We start from the raw sequence: 25846 nt of genomic DNA, 5'->3' as shown, positions 1-25846 counted from the left end.
TTTGCAGGTCACATGATACTCTATTTGGATAACACAAAGACTCCACTAAAAAATTACTAGAACCAATAACACAAATTCAGTAAAGTCACAAGATACAAAATCAATGGACAGAGATGTGTTGCATTTCTGTACACCAATAATGAAGCAGCAAAAAGAGAAATCAAGGAATTTATATCATATACAACTGTACCAAAAACCATAAGACACATAGAAATAAACCAACCAAAGAGGTGAAAGACCTATTCTCTGAAAACTGTAAAACACTGGAGAATGAAATTGAAAATGATACAAAGAAGTGGGAAAATATTCCATGTTCATAGATCAGGAGAACAAATATTGTTTAAATGTTATACTATGCAAAGCAATCTACACATTTAATGCAATTCCTATCAAGATACCACCATCATTTTTCATAGAATTAGAACAAATAATCCTAAAATTGTACAGAACCACAAAAGACCCCAAAAAACAAAAGCAATCTTAAAAAAGCAAAGCTGAGGCATCAAAATTCTGGACTTCAAGTTATACTACAAAGCTGTAATGATCAAGACAGTATGGTACTGGCACAAAAACAGACACATAGACCCATGGAACAGCATGGAAAACCCCAAAATGGACCCAGAACTAATCTTCAACAAAGCGGGAAAGAATATCCAATGGGAAAAAGACAGTCTCTCTTCAACAAATGGTGTTGGGAAAACTGGACAGCAACATGCAAAAGAATGAAACTGGACCACTTTCTCATGCCATACACAAAAATAAATTCAAAATGGGTGAAAGACCTACATATGAGATAAGAAACAATCAAAATCCTAGATGAGAACACAGGCAGTAACCTCTTTTACATTAGACATAGCAACTTCTTACTAGATAGGGCCCTTGAGTCAAGGGAAACAAAAGCAAAAATAAACTTTTGGGACTTCATCAAGATAAAAAGCTTCTGCCCAGTGAAGTAACCAATCAATAAAACTAAAAGGCAACCTCTGGAATGGGAGAAGATATTTACAAATATCCAATAAAGGGTTAGTATCCAAAATCTGTAAAGAACTTGTCAAACTCAACACCCCAAACCAAATAATCCAGTTACGAAATGGCAGAAGACATGAATAGACATTTTTCCAAAGAAGATATCCAGATGGCCAACAGACACATGAAAAGATTCTCAACATCAGTCATCAGCAGGGAAATGCAAATCAAAAGTACAATGAGGTATCACCTCACACCTGTCAGAATGGCTAAAATTAACAACACAAAAACAACAGATATTGGCAAGGATGCTGAGAAAGGGGAACCCTCATAACTGTTGGTGGGAATGCAAACTGGTGCAGCCATTCTGGAAGACAGTACAAAGGTTCCTTGAAAAGTCAAAAATAGAACTACCCTATGATCCAGCAATTGTACTACTAGGTATTTACCCAAAGGATAAAAAAATACTGATATGAAGAGACACATGCACACCAGTGTTCATAGTGTTCATAGCAGCATTATCAACAATAGCCAAATTATGGAAAGAGCCCAAATGTCCATTGACTGATGAATGGATAAAGAAGATGGGGTGTGTATATACAATGGAATATTGCTCAGCCACAAAAAGGAATGAAATCTTGCCGTTTGCAACAATGTGGTTGGAGCTAGAGAGTATTATGCTAAGTGAAGCCATTCAAAGAAAGACAAATTCCATATGATTTCACTTATACATAGGATTTAAGACACAGAACAGATGAACATAGGAGAGAAAAAAAGAGGCAAACCAGAAAGTGGACTCTTAACTATAGAGAACAAACTGAGGGTTTCTAGAGGGGGAGGTAAGTGGGGGGATGGATGAAATGGGTGATGGGGATTAAGGAGGGCACTTGTGATGAGCACTGGGTATTGGATGTAAGAGATGAATCACTAATTTCTACACAGAAAACTAATATCACACTGTATGTTAACTAACTAGAATTTAAATTAAAATTTGAAAAAAAAAGAATTTTCAATTTCCACACAATCCAATTAGACTTACTTTACTTCTCGGCCACAGTCTTACATTACTAATCTGTGCTTTAAAGGGGAGTCATGCAAGCATTTATGGAAATCATTCCCATTACAGCCATGTGGTATTAGTATCAAGTAGATGTTTGGAAACATAAATCTGTTTAGAATTGTTAGTGGGGTCATTATTATCATTAATTACACCTCCTTTATAGTTACTAAGGCTCAAGCAGTCGTTTACTGCACATGTTCAGTCTACCCAGAAGAAAACGAAGCTGTCGTGAAGAAAGCACTAGAATTTCAAGACCTTGGGATTAAAGTACAGCCTTACAGGTAAGAAAAGAAAGGATCACTTGGAACTCAATCAGATATTGCCGAGAGTAAATGGTTGTGGTTTTCTAAGTTATATAAAGACATTCCACGTCCTTTTTGTTACACTTTAACATGACCAAATAACCCAACTTCTTACGACTATAACGTAGATTCTGTAGAACCTTTGCAAATGTCTGGGCATGAGTATTCCCTTGTAGTACTAACAGTTCTTTCTGTTGTTATCGTTAGTCAAGCTAAAGGCATTTTGGCTTTGAGGCGGTTGGTTTTTGGATAAATTAGATCTAAATTTTATATCCTGAGTTTTATATACATTTATGCCTCAGTAAAGTATAAGAAAAATAAGTATATAAAATAACCTTAGGAAGGAGAGAGAAAATTATTTAATTGGATGTTTATTATCTGAAAACACATTTCTTAGCCCCTTGTAGCCTTTGTCCCTCAAAAGGACTGAGGTAAAAATAGCCTAAATAATTCAAGTAGCTTCTTGGGTACAATGCTGCAGTAAAATATGGATAGAGGGCAGAACGAGAATATTCCATCTGAACTGTAGATGTCAAAATAAGGAGTGGATCTAAAAAGACATGGCCCCAATTAGTTCTTCAAGACTGTACAGTAGGTATTTTAAAACATCTATTTTTTATTTACTTCTCATGTTCTGAATTTTCCCATAATTCTTTTTTTTTTTAAAGATTTTATTTATTTGTTTGACAGAGATCACAAGTAGGCAGAGAGGCAGGCAGAGAGAGAGAGGAGGAAGCGGGCTCCCCACTGAGCAGAGAGCCCAATGCAGGGCTCAATCCCAGGATCCTGGGATCATGACCTGAGCCGAAGGCAGAGGCTTTAACCCACTGAGCCACCCAGGCGCCCCATGAATTTTCCCATAATTCTTACAGAAGTTCCTTAATATGCATATGGTTTGCTCCCTCCTTTTGACTTGATATTTTTTCCTTTGCCATTCACAAGTGGATATGTTCATTACACTTGTATTTCCCTTCTTCTTACTTGACTTGACTTCCTAATTTAGTAGCTCCTGTTGGTGCCTAATGGCCAATCTCCTGTTCTAAGAGCTTCTCAGCACAGCATTAGCTAAATCACCATCTAGTGGCAAAGAGAATTATTGCGGGTATATAAACAAATTCATCAACATGAATGATTTGACTTGTCTTGTTAGGGATGTTTCCTAAGATTGTAATGTGGCAAAAATGGAGAAACATTTTATTTCATTAGATTTTATTTCAGGTAAGCCATGGTAAATGATTAATCCATAATATGGTATAAAAGACACAAGTAATATTAAAAGACATGAAGACAGAATAATGTGGGATTTGGTCTAAAATTGGAGAGTATATTTATACAAGAGGTTAACTACTTGCTAAGGATGCTGCTGAAAGAACTTATGAATTGATTAGGGAAGCCCAGTGTCTGGCTTCTAAGAATCATTTCTTAATTCCCCACATAGTAGAATTTACATTTGAAAGCAATATTAGATGCCATTCAATCTAGTCACCTATCTGGTGTTTAAATTTCCTTCTGATATTCCAAAAACAGCTCAGTTTTGGACTTTAGCCATCATGGTAAAGTTTACGCTGCTTAGGTTTACGCTGCTTTTTCTTCCTTGTTCTATACTGTAAAAACTTCAAACATTACAGAAATACTAACTTGGAAAAAAATGAATTTTTCCAAATTTCACCCCCTTAGATATAACCATTGTTAACAGTTTAATATGTGGTTTTTCAGGTTTTCAGGAACCAAAGGTTGTGCACGTTTTAAGTTGTAATCGGTCTTGTCAAATTACTTACCAAAATATACACTCTTATTTCAACCTATTTCCCCAAAGCTTCACCCATGCTGGGTTTTATCAGACTTTTAGATCTTTACCAAGTCTGAAGGGGAAGAAGATGAGATCTAGTTGTAAACTAAATTTCCATTTCTCCATGTATGAGTTTGGGTACTTTCCCAGTTACTGACGGGCCAGTGTAATGTTGCAGTTTCCAGCGTTGTAGTCTTCAAACATTTTTGTTCGAATACTTCCTACCATTTAAAAAAAGTATTTATTTGAGAGAGAGAGAGAGAGAGAGCATTAGTCAGGGACAGAGACAGAGGGAGAGGGGGAAGCAGACTCCCCATGAGCAGGGAGACCAATGCGGGGCTCGATTCCAGGACCCTGAGACTGTGACCTGAGCTGAAGACAGATGCTTAATGGACTGAACCGCCAGGGCACCTCATTCCCTACCTTTTTTTTAAATAACTGTGATCTTTTTCTATATTTTAAATTTGAAATCTAATATTCTTCATCATATGTTTAAATAGTTGCAGAATATTTCTGGAATATTATATTGCATGTGATTTAAATATATTTCTGTTAAATCTTTGGATCTGCATGTTTATCTTATTTAATTTATGGAAAAATGCTGAATTTGTTACCTGTTTTACAAAAGTAGTTCTCATTGTTAAAACCAGACTGACCTTGTCAGGAGAAGTCTGACTTTATTCTTTAATTCAAACAAACATGTTAATATGCTTCTGTGATTTGCTTCAAATTATAATTCAAAGATAGATAGAAATAAGGAAGGAGAGGAAGGAGAGGGAAGGCAAGAAGGCAGTGAGAAAGTTGGGGGGGGAAGAAAGGAAGAAGTTAGTTCAAGAACAGAGTTTTGTTAAGAGTTTGGCACGCCCTTAAAGAACTTCTTACCTAAACTCTGTTTTGCCGTGGGAGAAGAGAGCCGCAGTCTTGAGTTGTCGTTTTGCTTAGCATCTAGAGATTTTAACAGCCCAGGACGGTGCACTCAGATGAGGTAGGTGCCGACTTTTGTTGTGGGAGAAAGGGGCTGTGAAAGGAGCAGAAGAAGTGGCCGTAACATGGGTTCCCATATTCCCTACCTCGGTGGGGATCGAATGTATTAACACAGGAACATCACGTGACACCCAACTGTTCAATGAATGTTCACTGTTATGGCTATTGCTATTGATTTTTAAGCTGTCTGCCTGTGTTCTTTACCACTTTTTCAACTGCATTATTCATCTTTTTCTTCTTTTTCTATGTCTCATTGTATATTAGGGATATTAGCTGTTTTCATAAGAATTACAAATATTTTCTAGATTGTTCATGTTTTGAATATTTAAAAACTTTTAATTCCAGTATCATAAACATACGGTGCTATATTAGTTTCCGGTGTGCAATAGAGTGATTCAATGACTCTACCCGTTACTCAGTGCTCCTCATGATAAGGGTACTCATAAGCCCCTTCACCTATTTCCCCCACCCCCCACCACCCCCCCTCTAGTAACCACCAGTTTGTTCTCTATAGTTAAGAGTCTGTTTCTTGGCTTGCCTCTCTCTTCCCCTTTGCTTATTTGTCTTGTTTCTTGAATTCCACCTATAGGATTCATATGGCATTTGTCTTTCACTGACTTACTTCATTTGGCATTATACTCGCTAGCTCTATCCATTCATTGCAAATGGCGAGATTTCAGTCTTTTTAAGGCCAAATAATATTCCTGTGTGTGTGTGTACCACAGCTTCTTTATCTATTCCTCAGGCAAGGGATAATTGGATTGTTTCCATACCTTGGCTATTGTAAATAGTGCTGCTATAAAAAGAGGGGTGTATGTACCTCTTGGAATTAGTGTTTTTGTATTATTTGGGTAAATACCCAGTAGTGCAATTGCTGGATCCTAGGAAAGTTCTATTTGTAGCTTTTTGAGGACCTTCCATACTGTTTTCCACGGGCTGCACCCGTTTGCATTGCCTCCGACAGTGCACAAGTGTTCTTTTTTCTCCGCGGTCTCGCCAATCCTTGTTTCCCGGGTTGTTGATTTTTAGCCATTCTGACCTCTGTGAGGTGATGTCTCATTGTAGTTTCGATTTGCATCTCCCTGATGATGAGTGATGGTGAGGATCCTTTCATGTGTCTGGCCATCTGGATGCTTTCTTTGGAGAAGTATCTGTACATGTTTTCTGCTCATTTTTAAATTGGATTATTTGGATTCAGGGTGTTGAGTTTTTTAAGATCTTTGTGTAATCTTGGATGCTAACCCTTTAATGAATATGTCATTGGCATATATCTTTCCCCGTTCCTCAGGCTGCCCTTTAGTTTTGTTGATTGTCTCCTTTGCTGTGCAGAGGCTTTTATTTTGATGTAGTCCTATAGTTTGTTTTTGCTTTTGTTTTCCTTGACTTAGGAGATCTATCTAGAAAAAACTTGCTACACCTGATGTCAGAGAAATTAATGCCTGTACTTTTTTCTAGGATTTTTATGGTTTCAAGGTCTCCAGTTAGTTCTTTAATCCATTTTGAATTTATTTTTCTGTCTGGCGTAAGAAAGTGGTCCGGTTTCATTCTTTTGCATGTTGCTGTCCAGTTTTCCCAACACCGTTTGTTGAAGAGACTGTTTTTTTCCCATTGGCTATTCTTTCCTGCTTTGCCAAAGAGAAATTGTCCATAAAATTGTGGGTTTATTTCTGGATTTACTATTCTGTTCCATTGACCTATGTGTCTGTTTTTGTGCCAGTACCATACTGTTTTGATAACTACAGCTTTGTGATAGAGCTTGAAGTCTGGAATTGTGATGCCTCCAACTTAGCTTTTTTTTTTTTCTTTTTCCTTTTCAAGATTGCTGTACCTGTTTGGGGTCTTTTGTGGGTCCCTACAAATTTTGGGATTGTTTGTTCTAGTTCTGTGAAAAATGCTGTTGGTATTTTGATAGGAATTGCATTAAACATGTAGAATGCTTTGGGTAGTATAGATATTTTAACAATATTTGTTCTCCCAATCCATGAGCAGAGTATATCTCTCCGTTTCTTTGTATCATCTTCAATTTCTTTTATCAGTCAGGGTTCTGTAGTTTTCAGAGTACAGTTCTTTCACCTCTTTGGTTGGGTTTATTCTGAGGCATCATTATTTTTGGTGCAATTGTAAATGGGATCAATTCCTTGGTTTCTCTTTTTGCTGCTTCATTACTGGTGTATAGAAATGTAACAGGTTTCTGTATACTGATTTTGTATCCTGTGACTTGACTGAATTCATGTATCAGTTCTAGAAGTTTTTTGGTAGTCTTGTTGGTTTTCTATACATAGTAGTATGTCATCTGTAAATAGTGAAGGTTTTACTTCTTCCTTGCTGATTTGGATGCCTTTTATGTTGTCGTTGTTGTCTGATTGCTGTGGCTAGAACTTCTAGTGCTATGTTGAATAGAAGTGGTGAGAGTGTACATCCTTGTCTTATTTCTGACTTTAGGGGAAAAGATTCTCGGTTTTTATGGCCTTTATTATGTTGAGGTGTGTTCCCTCTAAACCTGCCTTGTTGAGGGTTTTTATCATGAATGGATGTTGTATTTGGCAAATGCTTTTTCTTTTCTTTTCTTTTTCAGTGTGAGGCTTGAACTTATAACCCTGAGATCAAGACCTGAACTGAGACCAAGAGTCAGATGCTTAACCAGCTGAACGACCCAGGGACCCCTCAAATGCTTTTTCTGCATCTATTGAAATGATCATACGGTTCTTATCCTTTCTCATCTTGATGTGACGTATCACACTGGTTGATCTGGGAACACTGAACCACTCTTACAACCCAGGCATAAATCCCACTTGATCATCATCAATAATTTTTAAGATATATTATTGGATTTGATTTGCTGGTATTTTGTTGAGAATTTTTGCATCTATATTCCTCAGCGATACTGGCCTCTAGGTCTCTCTTTCTGTGACATCTTTATTTGGTTTTGGCATCAGGGTAACACTGGCCTCGTAGAATGAGTTTGGAAGTTTTCCTTCCTCTTGTATTTTTTGAAATAGGTTAAGAAGAATAGGTATTAACTCTTCTTAGATGTTGGGTAGAATTCCCGTGGGACACTACTTGGTCCTGGACTTTCGTTTGATGGGAGCTTTTTGATTACTGATTCAATTTCTTTGCTGGCAATTGGTCTGTTCAAATTTTCTATTTCTTCCTGTTTCCATTTTGGTAGATTATATGTTTCTAGGAATTTATCCATTTCTCCCACATTGTCCAATTTGTTGGCATAAAGTTTTCCATAATATTCTCTTATAAAAGATTTTATTTATTTGACAGAGAGAGAGAGAGAGAGCACAAGTAGGCAGAGAGGCAGACAGAGAGATGGGGGGAAGCAGGCTCCCTGCTGAGCAGAGAGCCCGATGTGGGGCTCCATCCCAGGACCCTGAGATCATGACCTGAGCCAAAGGCAGAGGCTTAACCGCTGAGCCACCCAGGCACCCCAAGATTCTTCTGATTCTTGAGTTAGGCCTGTATTACTATTAACTTCCCTCTTAGAACTGCTTTTGCTGGGTCCTGAAGGTTTTGAACAATTGTGTTTTCATTTTTATTTCTTTTCATGTTTTTTTTTAATTTTTTCTTTTATTTCTTAGATGAGCCATCTATTGTTTAGTAGCATGTTATTTAACCTCCTGTATTTGTGGTCTTTCCAGATTTTTTCTTGTGGTTGACTTCTAAGAAGTTTCATAGCACTGTGTTGAGAAAAGATGTACAGTATTACTTCATTCTTTTTGAATTTGTTGAGGCCTGTTCTGTGGCCTGGAGAACGTTCCATGTGCACTTGAAAGGAATGTGTATTCTGCTGTTTTAGAGTGGACTGTTCGGAGTATTTCTGTTAGTCCATCTGGTCCATTGTGTCATTCAAAGCCATTGTTTCCTTATTGACTTTCTGTTTAGATGATCTCTCCATTGATGTGAGTGGAGTGTTAAAGTCGCTGCTAATATTACATTATTATGAATTGGTTTCTTTAAGTTTGTTATTAACTGTTTTATGCATTTGGGTGCTCCCATGTTGGGTGCATAAATACATTTATAAATGTTACCTCTTATTGGATTGTCCCCTTGATAATTATATAGTGTCCTCCTTTGTTGTTACAGTCTTTGTTTTAAAGTCTATTTTGTCTGAACTAAGTATTGCTACTCAACCTTTCTTTGACACCATTTACATGACAAATGTTTCTCTATCTCCTCACTCTCAGTCTGCAGATGTGTTTAGGTCTGAAATGACTCTCTAATAGGCAGCATCCAGATGGGTTTTGTTTTTTTATCCATTCTGTCACCCTACGTCTTCTGATTGGTGCATTTAGTACATTTACATTCAAAGTAATTATTGGTAGATATGTATTTATTGCCATTGTATTGCTTGTTTTGTGGTTGTTTCTGAAGATTTTCTCTGGTCTTTTCTTGTTGTTCTCTCTTTCATGGATTGCTGGTTTTCTTTAGTGATATATTTGGATTTCTTCCTCTTTATTCTTTGCCCATTTATTTGTGGTTACCATCAGGTTTGTACATAACATCTACATATGGCAGTCTCTATTAAGTTGATGGTTATCTAAGTTTGAACTCATTCTTTACTTTTCTCTTTGCCATGTTCTAGCTATATGGTGTCATACTTTACATCCTTCTATTTTCTGAGTTCCTTGACTGATTTTTTTTTTTTTTTTACAGAAGTATTCATTTTGGCTGCTCTTGTGTTTCCTACCTTCATACTGTCATTTTGTTCTTTCCTTTCTGCTCAAAGAGTCCTCTTTATTTCTTGCAGGGCTGGCATAGTGGTCATGAACTCCTTTAGTTTTTGTTTGTCTGGGAAATTCATTATCTCTCCTATTCCAAATGATAGCCTTGCTGGATAGAGTATTCTTGCCTGTAGGTTTTTTCTGCTTAGCACTTTGAATATATCATGCCACTTTTTTTCTGGCTTGGAAAGTTTCTAATGAAAAAAATCCACTGATAGTCTTATGGGGTTTCCATTATATGTAACTGTCTTCTTTTGTCTTGTTGCTTTTAATATTTTTTCCTTATCACTATATTTTGCCATTTTAATCATAATATGTCTTGGTGGGGTACCTGGCTGGCTCACACATGAGACTCGTGATTTTAGGGTTGTGAGCTTGAGCCCAATGTTGGGTGTGAAGCCTACTTAAAATTAAAAACTCAATATGTTTTGGTGTGGATCTGCTTTTGTTGATTTTGTTGGGGGTTCTCTGTGCCTCCTAGATCTGGATATCTTTTTCCTTTCCCAGATGAGTGAAGTTTTTAGCTATTGCCTCTTCAACTTTCTGCCCCCTTATCTCTGTCTTCCTCTTCTGGGACCCCTATAATAAGAATGCTGTCACAAGGGGGCGCCTGGGTGGCTCAGTCATTAAGTGTCTGCCTTCGGCTCAAGTCATGATCCCAGGGTCCTGGAATCGAGCACCGCATCAGACTCCCTGCTCAGAAGGAAGCCTGCTTCTCCCACTCACACCCCCCTTGCTTGGTGTTCCCTTTATTGCTGTGTCTCTCTCTGTTAAGTAAATAAATAAAATCTTAAAAAAAAAAAAAAAAGGAATGCTATTACATTTGATGGAGTCACTGAGTTCCCTAAGTCTATTCTTGTTTTGCATAATTCTTTTTTTCTCTTTTGTTCAGCTTGATTTTCTAGGTCATTAATTTGTTCCTGTGCTTCTTCCAGCCTGCTGTCCATTCCATCAAGCATGTATCTCATTTCGTTTATTAAGACCTTTATCTCTGCTATGTTATTCTTAATCTCTGTGTTAATGGTCTCACTGATGTCTTCCCCTCTTTTCTCAAGTCTAGTATCTTTGTGATCATTGCTTTATTATTATTATCTTATTTTGGGGGTTCCATTTGTTTATGGATCTCCTGATTACTCTGCAGAGGAGTTAAGATGGGAGGGAGCTTCAGAATCACTACCTTCCCAGACAGCAAGAGCTTCAAAGCATGTGCAAGATAGTGCAGTCACTGCTTCCTGGGAAGGTATGAACTGTGGGCCGTGAGTCCTGGCCTTGGGCAGTCAGGATAATGGAGCAACAACCACTTTCCTAAGCCTGAGTGAGGCAAGATGTACCAGAACAGATTGTGAAACAGGGTTGGGGATTTCTCCTCTCATAACTGAGAGACCAGAGGTCTGTACCCTTAGCCCACTCCTCCAGTGGGTCAACGATCATCACCATTCTGGCTGCTTGGAAGGGTTTAACCAGAGTGACTCATGTAGTGATTTATGCTGGAGCAGCTGGTGAGAGCTGTCTCCCTTTGCATTCTGTCTCCCAGCATAGCCTGGGAAAGATGGACCAAGCTTTGTGAGGGTGAGAGCCTGTATCCGAACCAGGTCCCATGGGCTGAGTTCAGATGGGCAAGGAGGGAACAGTGGGCTGAGGAGAAGAGAAGGTGGGGATGCAACATCATTCCAAGACATTCTAGGCTTAACGGCCCACCTTAGTGAGACTCCCATATGAGCAAGAGGCTGAGGTAAGCCCACAGTTGGGCTCTCCAGGTCCATTCTGGCAGCAGAGTATGGGCCATTATAGCAAACCAGTGTTTTTCCCAAGAAGAACTTTGTAGAGCCACAAATTCCTGATTCTTCAGCTAGCTCTCTCCCATCTAAATGTCTGGGCCTCCAGTTCCACAGTGGGATGGTTGGAGTGTGGCCACAGGGCAGAGTCCAGCCGGAACGGGTATGCACTGCTGCCTATGGCTCCTGAGAGGCAGAAGCTCGTTTGCATTTCCAGTTGAACTTCAGCAAACGGCTAAATATTCAGAAACAGGGCTTCCCTGACTTGACACATCATTCAGGAACTCGTGTCCCAGCCCAAGGCCACACCTACCACAGGACACTTTCAGGGCTTCAGGTGTATTGTTCTCCTGACTCTCGGCCACACGATCTGCATGCCTGGTCTCAGTGAAAGTGGCCACATGTTCATACTTTCAGCAGCTGAAGAAAAGCTCACAGTCATACTTGGTGCTCACATAGATAAGTGGCTCTAAGTGGTTCTGGAAAGCCTCGCCAACCAAAGAAGTTGCAGAATGACATGGAGCCAGCAGGACCACAGGGCGACCACTGACTCAGAGAGATCGAAGGCCTGTGGCTGACGAATGCCTGGCCTGCGCTGGGGGCCCCAGCCCTCCTCTCAAGCATGATTAGTGCTTTAAATTCTCAATCAGAAGTGTTACTTACACCTGTTTCACTTAGATGTCCAGCTGTGACCTTGTCCTGTTCTTTCGTTTGGAACAAATTCCTCTGTCTTCTCATTTTGTCTGTCTCTGTGTTAGGAAGGTCAGCTATGTCTCCTGTCCTTGAGGGTAATGGCTTTATGAAGAAGAGGCCCTGTAGTGCCCTGCAGTGTAGTGTTCCCTGTTCTCCAGGGCCTGGCACTTCTTGGAGTGTCTCTAGTGTATGCTCTGCTGTCGTGGCCTGGCCACTTTGTCCTTCAGCCCAGTCATCTGCAGAGGCTCTCTTTGTTTGTTGTGGGCAGTGTTTGGGCTCTGGACTGAATGTGGTGCATTTTAACTAAGTGTGCTCTGGTCTACTTATGAAATAAGACAGGTCTCCACTGTTACCAGAACCGAGGCCTCACCAAAACTCCTGGGTCAGGAGATATGGTGTTGGCAGGGATATGGGCCAGTCTTCTGGGAAAGCCCACACTGAGCCTGAGGCAAGGGTGACTGAAAAGGACAGTTCTTCCACTGGGGGAGGGAGCAGGGTTTGTTCTAATCAAGCTAGGTTGTGAGTGTCAGCCCTGTGCTTATGCTGAGGGGCAGGGGAGGGAAATGATGGCAGCCAATTCCTTTGAGCAAAGAACCTCCCCACTCTGTGTTCCAGGCACTCTGCAGACCGCTGTTTCCACACCGTATGTCTGCGGGCTGTTTGCCTACCTTCCCTCCAAAAGCAGTCCCAATGTCCTCCGAGCCCTCCCAGATCCAAGCATGCTGACCTTTAAAACTCCAGGGTTTAAGCCCTGCTGGTTAGAAGAACTCACAAAACTCCCCTCTCACTTTTCAAGTGCATTGCTATGGGGATTCGTCTTTCCTGTGTGTTCTCTGTGGTAGTGTATCTCTTGCTGGAGACCCCGGATCTCTCCCCACTGCAGCTGCACAACCTATTTCTCTTCCAAGCTGAGTCTCCACACTTCCTACATTCTTCAGTGTGGCCTCTTCTCTACCTTGAGTTGTGGAGTTTTTCTGCCAGTCTTCAGATCAAGTTCTGATCTGATCAAATCAAGGATGATTTGATAATTAAGTTGTATGCATGGGACATGGTGAGCCTAGGATCCTCCTACTCTGCCGATCATCTTCCAAAAACTCGCGTAGGTCTGGGTTTAAAAAGGGTTCATGTGATTAGGTCAGGTCCACCCCGATAATAGGCATAGCTTAAGGTTAACTAATTTGAGACCTTAATTACATCTGCAAAATTCCCTTTCCCGGGTGTCTTACTTTCCTGGGCTGCACGATAAGTTATCCCAAACCTGGTGACTTGTAACAAGAGAAATTTATTTTCTCACAGTTTTGGAGACCAAAAGTCCAAATGTCAAGGTGTTGGCAGGTTGGTTGGCTTCTGGAGCCTCTGAGGGAGAATCTGCTTTATGCCTCTCTCCCAGCTTCTGGTGTTGTTAGCCATCTTTGGTGTCCGTGGCTTGTAGCTGTGTCACTCTTTGTCTCCATCTTCACACGGCCCTCTTCCCCTGTGTATCTCTGTATCTGCCATACTTCTAGGAACACCAATATTGAATTTAGGGTCTACTTCACTCCAGTATCACCTCATCTTAACTAATGATATCTGCAAAGACCCCATTTCCCAAATAAGGTCACATTCTGGGTTTTGGGTCAGCATAAAATTTTGGAGGAACACTATTTAACCCCTAACAGTCCACTGTGGCTCCCTAAAATTGATGTCTGTCTCATGCATGAAATACATCCAACTCCCCCCAATATCCTCAAGTCCTCACCCATTCCAGGATCAACTCTAAATCCCAAACCTCACTTAAATATCAACTCCACAGATTCCAAATGTGATCATCTAAGTCAGGTATGTGTGAGACTGGGTATTAATTTATTATTTGAAGAAATGGCCTATAAGCTAGGGTTTAGAAATAATTTTGTTATGTGGGGACAATTTCTATAAGGTAACTTGACCAATCTTAATTAGGATTATTATAACCATTAGGAAAGACAGCATATATAGCTAAGATATATCACATCTATCAAATACTTACTGGATATTTATTATATACCAGTCACTCTTATAGGTGCTAGAAATATATTATAAATTAAGACTGACAAAATCTCAACCTTCATATTTATATTATGGAACTAAATATGTTCTAAATTGGTAAGTAATCATTATTTTCAGAGAGTATTCTTTATCTTATGTGAATAAATTTTTTTTGATGATTTCTATTTGTGCAGAGCATATATATGACTAGGCCTCAGAAATGCAACTTGTAGGTTATAAGGTCAGTGAGAGGAATGACTGGCTCTCTTGCCTTTAGAACCTACATGGCTATTATATTTCAGTTTAGTTCAACATAAACATTTATTAAGAAGCACCATTGCGTCACTCTTTGGCATGTCATTTGAGGTCATGTGTGTCTGCCTGTATCCTAAGTGACCTCTACATCCCCTTATTCAGCTTATGTCCCAGCCACATAGAAATACTTGCTGTACCCTGAACACATTTTTTAAAATTATTTTTTAATTTAATTTAAAATAAATTTAAATAAATTTAAATTAAATTATATTAAATTACATACAGTGCAATACTGGTTTCTGGAGTAGAATTCAGCAATTCATCACTTACATACAACATTCAGGGCCAGTCATAACAAGTGCACTCCTTAATACCCATGGGCTAGATGAGTGCATCTAGCCCATCCCCCACCACCTCCATCAACCCTGTTTGTTCTCTATTGTTGAGTTTCTTACTTTTTCTCTCCTTTTTACCCCCTTCCCATATATTCATCTATTTTCTTTCTTAAATTTCACATACGAGTGAGATCATACAGTATTTGTCTTTCTCTGACTTATTTCACTTAGTATAATACCCTCTAGCTCTATCCATGTCCTTGCAAATGGCAAGACTTCATTCTTTTTGATGTCTGAGTAATATTCCATCATGAACATAAACCATTTTCTTTTCCCATTCATGTCAATGGACGTTTGGGCTCTCTCCATAGTCTGGCTGTTGCTGATAACGCTGTTACAAACATCAGGGTGCATGTATCCCTTCGAATTTGTACTTTTGTATTCTTTGGGTAAATATCTAGTAGTGCAATTGCTGGATCGGAGGGTGTGAACACACCTTTTTATGACACACTTGTGCTTTTGTTCATGTTCTTCTTTCTGCCTGGAAATACTTTGTTGTTGGAAACTTACTCATTCTTCAAGACACAGCCCCAATGCTACTTCTGCACAGTCTTCATATCTGCTATCCCATGGCCAGAGTTAATTGTACCTTATTCTATATTCCTACATAATTTGGCTCAGCATTCTTATTGGGTCTTCTTTATATTATCATAAACTGATTAGTTTCTCCAACTACACTGTGAACTATTTAAGAGAATTAATATTTTATGTGCACATATTTGCACATAGTAGGCAAATAGTGAATGAATAAATATACATTTTAAATGGTTTTAAATCACTATTCTATACCCAAAACTAATATTACACTGTTAACTAACTGGAATTTAAATAAAGACTTGAAAAAAAAAAAAGGTGCTAAATTTCAAAATACACAAAAATTATTAACAAGGATTCCTGATACCTTAATTTATATGGAAAAATGTTCATTGCTTTTATTAGTTATAGTTTAATTATAAAAGCATGGGAATATAAGAATTATTTATTATTTATGAGTGAACCATTTACTATTGAATGAAATTAAATAGTAAATAGTAAATATAAAAATACAAAAACCAAAATGTTATTTTATACATAATAGTGATTAGAAATTGTGTTTCTGGCACAAAATCTTTTCTTCATTATCCATTTTCTTGAGTACTGTGTAACAAATCCATTCTACTCAAAAAGTGGTTGGGAAGAATAATATAGTTAAAACAATAGGCCATTTTTATATTGTAATTGTGCCAAAAGTAATCAAAAGAAGAAAGTCATACTTCTTGTATTTTGACAACATGTGAAAGTAAAGGATTTTTTTCTATTATACCTTTGTAATTACTATCCATGTTTACCTGTTTTGATAATGGAAGTCTTTTTGTTACCATATTAGCAACCTGGAAAGAAGTTTTTGATTTGCGGGAAGGTTGATATTCTTGGCATAGCTGTTCAAAGATTGAAGCCTTGGGAAACAAAATAATGAGCTAACATGAAATATTAGAGTTTGTAATTTATAATATTGTTCTGCTTTGGCATTTTATTCTTATTTGGAACTTTTGTTTACATGATTAGATTATGATTAGAAAACATAATAGAAGAGAAACTGTTGCAATTTACAGTCTCTCAATTGGCAGATGAGCCATTCTAACCATTTCCTGTTTGTTCACATCTATTGCAGGCTTAGTCCTCCTGTCCTTCCACTGTGCTCCTTAAAGGAAATACAACTGTCTACTGATAAATTTTTCAGAATGGAACCATCTGGAATTACCAACGGTTGTTTTCTTTCTGTTCTAACAAGGGAGGTAAGGGGGAAGAACTCCCAGTCCATGTCATATGTTGGAATGAAGAAACAACAAACCTTATAAAGAACAACCTAGGTACTTTGTGAACATTTTGTAATGGTGAGGCTTATGAGTACCCACCATTTGCATTGACATGGATGGGACTGTGAGGAGATTGTGCTGAGTGAAATACGTCAAGCAGAGAAAGACATTTATCCTATGGCTTCACTCTAATGTGGAACATGAGGAATAGCACAGAGGACCACAGGGGAAGGGAGGGAAAACTGAATGGGAAGAAATCAGAGAGGGAGACAAACCATGAGAGACTCTGGACTCCGGGAAACAAATGAGGGGTACAGAGGGGAAGTTGGTAGGGGGATGGGGTAAGCAGGTGATGGGCATTAAGGAGGGCACGTGTTGTGATGAGCACTGGGTGTTATACGCAACTAATAAATTGTTGAACACGACATCAAAAACTAATGATGTACTATATGCTGGCTAACGAAAATAATAAAAAAATTAAATAGCTAAAAGACAGGAGAAAGAGTTACTACTATGTGGCACAAATCCCTGTTTTTTTTTTTTTAAGTGTATTTATTTATTTATTTATTTAGTAAACTCCACACCCAACATGGAGCTCGAACCCATGACCCTGAGAGCAAGAGTTGCATACTCTTCTGAGACAGCCAGGCACCCCCAAATCCCTATTTTTTTTTAAATCATTTTTTAAAAATTTATTTTCAGCATAATAGTATTCATTGTTTTTGTACCACACCCAGTGCTCCATGCAATCCGTGCCCTCTCTAATACCCACCACCTGGTTCCCCCAACCTCCCACCCCCAAATCCCTATTTTTATCTTTCTATTCCTCCTGAGCTTTCCTCCCTTGCCTGCTCTCCACCCCCACTTTCTAGGCACTTTGCCAACATCTAGTTCCTCTTCGCTCACATGGAAGAAATAAGTTCTAGAATTTCCTTTTTTCTATCAGATTTACAAAAGGGGAACTTTACCAAAAAGTCATTTGCTGAGGTTAATGGGATGTATTCAGGCCTAAGGCCTAAAAACCATTTCTTTTATAGTAATAAAGGTACTCGTTTATTTTTCCTGAAACTGAGAACATTTGTGGTGTACACAGCCACAGGTAGCTCCGACATTTAGTAACTGCTTCTTTTAATTGCAGCGGGACCCATCTGAGACAGTGTCTGTGAAAGACGTTTTGGCCCGCGCTGCAGCAAAGGGTCTGCTGGATGGAATTGAGTTGGGTAAATCTTCAAAACGGGAGAAGAAGAAGAAAAAATCAAAAATATCTCTGCCGAAAGCTCCCACCAATGACAATAACAGCATCCAAATGAAAATCACTGAGTTCCTGAATCGAGAAACTAATGTAAATGCTAATCGGTCAGAGATACTAACAACAAAAACATCTCTTCCACAGAAAAATGCAACTTCAGGGGGCTTCTCCTTGCAGGTCAGAAAACCCAGCAAGCCTGCCACCAACCCCTTAGTGCCTACGTTTATGAAGAACACAGCTCACCCCAGACCACACGAACGGCAGACAAACTTCCTAAGACCGCGCCCAGAAGGCAGAGTGATTGCACTGAAACCTATAGAGATTGTTTTGCCTCCAGTAATGTTGCCATTTTCAAGTCCCCAGGGGATCAAATCTCAGATACCAACTCAACATTTTTACTATCATTGGGTTGCACCCAAGACTGGTCACTTTGCCTCACCAGCAATAACCAGAAGAGGGGAAAAGCCTAAGGAAAACTCACCTTCCTCCCTACTCAGGCATCCTCGACCATGGCTTTGACTGGATTTTTTTTCAGGGGTCAAGAGCAGTTGATTTTTTTTTTTTTTTTTTTGGAAGTCTGATATTTCTCTGAAGGTTAGATAACCCTACACAAGATACTCACCCTTTGGGTCACTTAGTGTCTTCTACATGTGATATTACCTTCAAGAGAATGAAGACAAGTGAGAAACAATAATGTAGGCGACTCAACAAAAAGCCGAAGTCCTGTATTTCAACAGCTCAGTGCTGATCTGTTCCAGAACGTCTGGCTGCAGACCCAGGACCAGCTGTTAGAACTTGTCTCCCTCTTGCTAACTTTCAGTTGGGACTCGGGACACCGTTTTAAGAGGAAGTGGCAACAATTTTTTCCTGAAGTGAAACACGGCCTTATAACAGACTCGAGGCGGCTGTGAAGAAAGCGCAGAGAGGGAAAAGACGCTGGCCCCTCGCACTGACTTTAGCTTGCTTTTCCGTATCTGTTCCGTTGTGGTTTGACATTTTCAATTACCATGGGAGTCGATTTTTTTCCTTAAGTATCAAAATATTCTTAAACACAGGATGGCACGAGTTTTTGCGATGTGACTGAGACTGAGTCGGAGTGGGAAGAGCGGGAGGTTCTGAAGCTCCTGGTGGGTAGCTCAGCTCCTTGCTCGTTATTACCAGAGCGAGAAGTTTCTCGTCGGGGGAGCTTCCAGGATCCCGAGCAGATGGAACATCGCCCACTGTCCCTGCTGACCGCACCAGATACGCTTGTAGAAAAGGGGCTGTACACAGGCTGCCGTCTAAGTAGTAGTAATTCTGAGGAAGAGGCAAACCTGCTGAATACAAGTGACACCGGTGACTGAAGAAACCCATAGAAATGTCTGATTCTGTTCCAAGATCAGGTGAAACGGTAAAATCTACAAGTCATCCCGAATGGTACGTGGTAATCAAACTTTGGTAAATCATTTCCGATGCGCAGTTAAAATACATTGTAGCGCTACGTGAACTATATTAAAAGTCAGCTCACCTTGAATGTATTATCAATTGCCTACCAAGAATTGGTATGATTATCATTTCTGGGTCTATTGATTCTTTTTTCATCATGGAAACAGAAATTGTTTGACATTAAATCAAATAAGTTACAAGTATGAAAACTATTGTTTCAAAATGTTCATAAACACATTAAGTTTGAATATAAAGTTCTATTTTCAGAATCCAGTTGTGTCGAACAGTGTTATGTAAATTCCTACATTTTCAATTCAGGTGGCATGATTTCACGAGAACATTATCCTCTTCAAGATGAATTTTTAGGCGTATTTTCGATCTCATATTCGAGTCTTTCTCACTTGAAGTGAGGATAAACAAAATGGTGAATTTCATTTTAGTAGGAATAAAACTTTATTTTTGCTGGAAATTCACATTTATTAGAATGTGTCAGTGAAGAAGGGGAACAAGCTTTTATATCCTTGAACTTCTATTTTAAATCCCCAAAGAATTCTCTAGCTAATTAGGACTCTCAAAAAGTGCAGAAATGTTTTAAATGCCCAGCTTAATTTACTGATTTCAAAAATTAAAAATGATAGAGCTCTTTGTTTCAAAAATAAGGTCTTTCAGCGTACTCCCTGCTGTCTGGCTCTGAGCGCTCCAGGCCTCGAGAAACTCGATAGACGCGCAGCTGAATTGAACTTCGTTGGGTCAACGGCTGGTATTTTATTGCTGGTATTTTATTCCTGGAATCGCTTATCCCTCCTGCCCTCTTCTTCTGCTCCAGGCTGAAAAGCATCCCATTGTCCAAAAGTAGCAGGTCTGAGATATTTACTTTTCTGAGATGTTATAAAAACTCTCACTGTGGAGGAATAGTTCAGGATATTTTTCTGATAAGCTTGTGATTCACGTCGTTATCACAACTTAAGCCCCTTATTTTCGGTATCTCATAGCACGCATCTTGTCACCGTACTTCTCTTTAGAAATACATGGAGATTTTGAAAAATTCATTAAGCCTGTAGTATTCTTCTTCGAGGGTCTTCTAAGAAGGATGTGATCAATTAAGTACTTTTGTAGAGTAAAAAAAGGAAAAAGACTTTGGACAAACATGCAAGGAGAATATCGATTACACTCAGATTTCCCATTCTTGAACTTCTTAAGGTGCTGCAAAAATCTAAAATAATGAACTTACTGGTAGATTTTCAATAGCAAATTTGATCTGAAATTACTTACCACTAATATAATACCCGAAACCAAAATGAAATTTTGTTCCTTCAGAGTAACTGCCTTTGATGGAATAAGAAACTGGGATGAGGCAGTGGGTGGGGGCAGTGATGCAAGATGAACCCCCCAAATGGGTACACACTCTAAATTCCACTTATCTTCGTTATGTCTGACAGTTAAACTAGCCCAGATCTAACTGGCTTTTCTGGTCACCTTGATTTTGGATTTAGTGCCTGTACAACTTTATTCTTCATCCTCTTTAAAAAAAAAAAAAAAAAAGATTTTATTAGAGCGAGCAAGTGCATGCACAACCAGGGGGAACGGGAGAGGGAGAAAGGGAGCCCAGTGCAGGGCTGGATCCCAGAACCCTGGAATCATGAGCTGAGCCAAAGGCAGCCATCTTGAATGTATTATCGAATGTATTATTGACTTAATGACTGAGCCATCCAGATGCCCCTATTTTTCATTCTTTGACGTCAGGTTCTTAAAAGGAATGAAAGCCGGACTACCTTCATATGAGGACTGCTTACACAAGTCTTGAGTTAGTGACTAAGGACGCTAGCTGTCCTTCCTGATCACCAGATAAGGGCAGTGTGATAAATTATCCAAAATTTAAAGCTGCTTTCTAGTTCATACCAGGTGACAAGCTGCAGTAACAATCTTCAGAGCAGAATCATTACCAAAATGATTTGTAATTTGAGGTAAGAATCATCTGAAGAGAAAACGACTAACGTGGAGACACTACACTTGCATTTCCACTCCTGGGGCTACAGGACTGAGAGGTCAGAGAAACGAGCCAGACATTTTGTGCAGCTAAGTTTATTCTCACAACATAGTACATTAAAATGTGTAAAAGTGGTCGACAGCAAACGGGGCAGAAAGCAAAAGCAAATGTTCTTTCGGGATAAACAAGCCGCTTTGGATGGCAGGGAGTGCTGTCACGGATAAACCGCGAGCGCAATCTTCTCTCGGAAGCTAAAGCAAATTAAACTGCATTTTCCTGGCTGTGTAACACACATGTCAGCTGTGTATTAGGTTAAGGAAGCCTGGCAAACTAGAGAGCTAATGGTTTTACGAGTCAGATTGTGCTAGAATTGGTTGGGGATAGGTTTTTCATGTTGTTTGTGAAATCTTGAATTTGTGTTGCAATGCTTAAGGAAACGAGAGTGTCCTACAAGAAAAGGAGGAAAGATTTCGGGCTTTCTAGTAAGTGACCTTGTATGGAATTGTCTTGCCAATCTCCGTCATAAAATCAGAGTGGATTTTTAAAAAAGTAGCTGTGCCAACAGTTTATCACGAAGAACTGACTTGAATGGAAATGGGTCTAGTGTCCCTTCATGCAATCAGACAGACACAAACAGAAAACAAGGGTCCTAAGTAGCTAGGGGTGATCTTCTATCCGGGTGGAAACAAAGGGCTGTGGACATGTGTCTTCCAGGTGAGATCACATGGGCTGTGAAGGATATAAAAACAAAGCACCAAGCGGTGCTTTTCAATTTGCAAAGTAAAGTTTTTGCCACAGGCGTGTCGGCTGTTCCCCTTGATGCCGCCAAGGAGCACAGAGATGAGGTGGCAAGTCTGCGTCTATCTAGCTGCTTTTAAAAAATAAAAGGACCTTTAAGCATTTTTGCCATTTCTTCTACATATTCCAATAAAAATGTGACTACAAATCATTACAAAACCACCTCTGAGGCGATGTAGAGTTCACTGAGATTACGTAGGCCTGGATACGCTGGGAGAGAGTATCCAGTAAAGAGAATACATTAACACAATAATGCAGTATATTTCAGTAAAAATAGAATAAATAAAATAAAAATATTTCAAGCCGTATTTAACAGGTTAGTTAAAACAATGGTAAGACGGACGGGGCCTAGCGGACACGGCCGCCGGTTTACCGCGTCGCAGGTCGACAGAAGATGCATAGATAACTCCCGTGTCACCACAGCGTCGGGGGTGGGGGGGACACCGCGCCCTCTCACGGAGAAACACATGCACGCCGTCACACGTACTTTTTGGCCATGGCAGAAAGTGTCTGAACGCTCTGGTTAACGTAATGAATTTCACAAAATTAACTGCATTTAGGACGCAAAGCTATTTTCAGAACCGAGTATCTGCAGGAAAGTTTTCAGTTATGTAAAGGCTATCGTTCATCTTGACGCACCCTATGATTGCATATATCAAGCAGATTGCTACTTAAAGCTAGCTCAGTATTCTTGACCCTGAAGACAAACAAAGGTATGCCTTAAAAAATGAACAGAGGGCTCTGGTAGAGATTTCCAATATAAAAGTGGGTGACTTATTCAGAATTTTTATCGCACTAAAACCTTTCACTGTCGAGGTCGAGATGAAAGATCATCGTGACTCAATTTTGAACAGCTTTTCAAAGGGCACAGTAAGGACTTTCTTATGGCAATAATTTCTTATGATGGCACTGGTTACTTCAGATAGGACAGCATTAGGCTGGTGAGAAGTGGGATTCATTTCTAGGGTGGCATCTTTTTTGTCATAACACTACAGCGCTAGCGAGCAGTTCCAGAATTCTGAGGGAACAGAGGCAGGAGGCCTCCGACGCCATCATGTTCTCCGGTGGCTAAGTACCGCCGGTTAGGACTATCTCTACCACAGGTAACACTACCTCAGGAAAATCTCGGAAGTTGCACAGGCTGTGTGGCATGTAGGATCCTGTTCTCTACAACATGATTGAGGCACACTGAAGGGAGAGAGGCCCGGACTGAGAGGATGACGGTTTTATGATTAAGACCGCTGTGTGAGGAACTTGGATGTACTCCCTTCCTTCTACAGGGAATTCTAAGGTTTCCTGACAGGGACTGGATAAGCCCAGAGTAGTTGTGGAGAGAACTCTCCTCACTGATGCAGAAGCAGCATGACTTATAACAGAGCGGGGAAGCACGGGTTGTCGTCCCGGCTCTCGCACAAACTTCTGAGGGATCTTAGGCTACGTGACTGAGCCTCTTCGTACTTTATATATACATTTTTATTTCTCAAATGTGTTTAGTACCTTTCTCTACCTCCTAAGGCTCAAATGGGATAAGACTGTGGAAACCATTTTAACAAGTACATCACAGTGGATAAACAAAGTGTTACTTTTTATAACTGGATGTTTAAAAATGTTAATTTTGACATTAAAAAGTAAATAAGACATATTTAGATTGGTCTCCTTAGCAACTTCCTTTTAAGACAACAATGTCAGCAAGAGTCTAAATCTGTGCATCTTTATAGGTGAGAAAAGAGAAGCCGGAAAATGCTATTTTGGGGAAACTCGTTAAGCAGTCCATTGTTGCTATGTATTTTTTGCTCTGATATGAAATTTCTAACTCTTGAAAAAAATATAAATTTAAAAATAGAGCTGGTAAAATTCAACAAATTCTAATATTAAATACAGAAATTCAGAAAGGTTCAATTTAATGTACTTTGTTGCCATGGACAATACATGATGGACAGACAATTTTCTGCGCAAAAAGCATGAGGGTAAGACTGAGCAGGATACAGAGCCCTAGCAGACCGTCTCGCTAGGACGACCAAACATCATAACGTGGTGGTGGAGATCCCAAATATAAATGACATTTCCTCAACTCCAAATTGCATATTGGCTAATTGTCAAACTAAGGGTGAAAGGCGTATGAGGAATATTTCGTTTTACTGTTGTTTATGTAGAGAATGGCTGTGGTGAACTATAATTCTCTAGCTGCATTGTACAATATAAGGCAGAAGTTTGAAATATGTCCCACCCGAAATGCATTATGATTTTCTTTCACCTTTTTTTTTTTTTTAAATAATCGGTCCAAAAACCATCTAGAAAGAAAGGCTACTTTTTGTTCGATTTTAATTTCCCCAATTTGGTTTGTTTTTCAATTCTGAAGTTTCGCTTTTCCCCCAACATCCCGCAAACAGCGGTAGACTTGAAATGGTGTCCGTGTGTCAAAGAGCTCGTCAAGGGAAGCTGCCAGTTGGTTTCTGTACTGATGCCAACAGCCGATGTTGTCAACCAAAAGATTCGATTTTGTGAAAGACCCCAGAACAAAACCTCATCGTCCTATTTTTACAGCAATTCAGTGGTATCTGGTACGCAGCGGCTACTCCAATGTCGGAAACAGGGCAAAGTGCTGTAGGACTTAAACACTGCTCGTGACATAGCCAGTCAAGACGACCGTGAAACTAACTCGGGCGTCATTCGCTCCAAGGACCCAGCATTAGCTCACCAGGGGTGTGTGTGGCCACATTCTTCTCTGTGTCTGTGAAGTTAAGTAATGTTCACGGTATTTACAGTAAGAAAAAGACCTTCCACTGCTCGCGATGTATCTGACTGATAGCAAAAAAAATTAGTCATGCTTCTTTTCATATCACATGATGGTGGCAAGACGAAAGAACATGCTTGTCTAACACTGTTTGGTTAAGGGTAAATTCTCTGAAGACAAAGCATCGGCAACTGACTGGAAGGCCAGGTATCGGTTCATCTTCTTTAGTGTAGCTATTCAACCTTCAGGTACGTATTCCAGAATCCTTTAACATATGGAGCTATGGTGTCTCTGTGACAGGGCGTTTCTGTTTCAAAGTGTCAATGAGGGATAAGACCCCCCGTTTTACATTGGTTGTGACTCTTCTGGTCACTGAGTCTGCTGGCGGAGGAGGTGGTCGAACTTTCTGGGAAGGCGGCCTGGCTACCAAGCACTTCTGATACCGTAGCTGAAATAAAACAAAAGTTCGTTTTACGGTTGTTAATGATGTGTCATCCCTTCTCTTTTAATTCACCAATACACTTGCTTCCAAAATGTAATGACCTAGCCCCTAAACATAAACCCAAGAGTTCATTTCTTACTGTGGGTATTTGAAATGTTCTTAAAAGATCATTAGGCTTGGGGCATGGGGGTGGCTCAGTCAGTTAAGCACCCGACTCTCGACCTCAGCTCAGGTCTTGATCTCAGGGCTGTGAGATTGAGCCCCGCATCGGGCTCCATGCTGGGCCTGGAGCCTACTTGTAAAAACAGATCATTTGGCTCAACAAACGTGCTGTGGCTTTTGCCATCCACCTCCACCATCAACTTGTTCTCTTTCTGGACTGGCTGTAGTTTATATAACAGTCAAAGAGCTAACGAAAAGGACAATGATGGGGAGAGACAATGTTCGAGTTTTGTCGGAGAC

The 25846-nt window shown here is 39.7% G+C and overlaps 2 protein-coding genes across 9 annotated transcripts in view; one reads left to right on the top strand and one right to left on the bottom strand.

Annotated features, from left to right (window-relative positions):
- Nucleotides 1-19059, top strand: part of NSUN7 (NOP2/Sun RNA methyltransferase family member 7) — a 52880-nt gene extending 33821 nt beyond the window's left edge. For 3 of the 4 annotated variants that reach the window (XM_032852861.1, XM_032852852.1, XM_032852845.1), the window contains 3 exons: nucleotides 2190-2307; nucleotides 16605-16728; nucleotides 17888-19059. In XM_032852861.1, the coding sequence (XP_032708752.1) occupies nucleotides 2190-2307; nucleotides 16605-16728; nucleotides 17888-18517 (872 nt within the window). In that variant the 3' untranslated portion in view covers nucleotides 18518-19059. The remainder of the gene's footprint in view (nucleotides 1-2189; nucleotides 2308-16604; nucleotides 16729-17887) is intronic. The other variant, XM_032852869.1, reaches the window with a different exon arrangement.
- A 2430-nt stretch (nucleotides 19060-21489) lies between these two features.
- The window catches only part of APBB2 (amyloid beta precursor protein binding family B member 2), a 378415-nt gene continuing 374058 nt past the window's right edge, over nucleotides 21490-25846 (bottom strand). For all 5 annotated transcript variants that reach the window (XM_032852788.1, XM_032852806.1, XM_032852795.1 and 2 more), the window contains one exon: nucleotides 21490-25390. In XM_032852788.1, the coding sequence (XP_032708679.1) occupies nucleotides 25223-25390 (168 nt within the window). In that variant the 3' untranslated portion in view covers nucleotides 21490-25222. The remainder of the gene's footprint in view (nucleotides 25391-25846) is intronic.

Source organism: Lontra canadensis, unplaced genomic scaffold (assembly GCF_010015895.1).
Source record: "Lontra canadensis isolate GAN:19392208 unplaced genomic scaffold, GSC_riverotter_1.0 scaffold1, whole genome shotgun sequence".
Classification (NCBI taxonomy): domain Eukaryota; kingdom Metazoa; phylum Chordata; class Mammalia; order Carnivora; family Mustelidae; genus Lontra; species Lontra canadensis.
The sequence above is the reverse complement of the archived record's forward strand: the minus strand, read 5'-3'. Positions and strand labels throughout refer to the sequence as shown.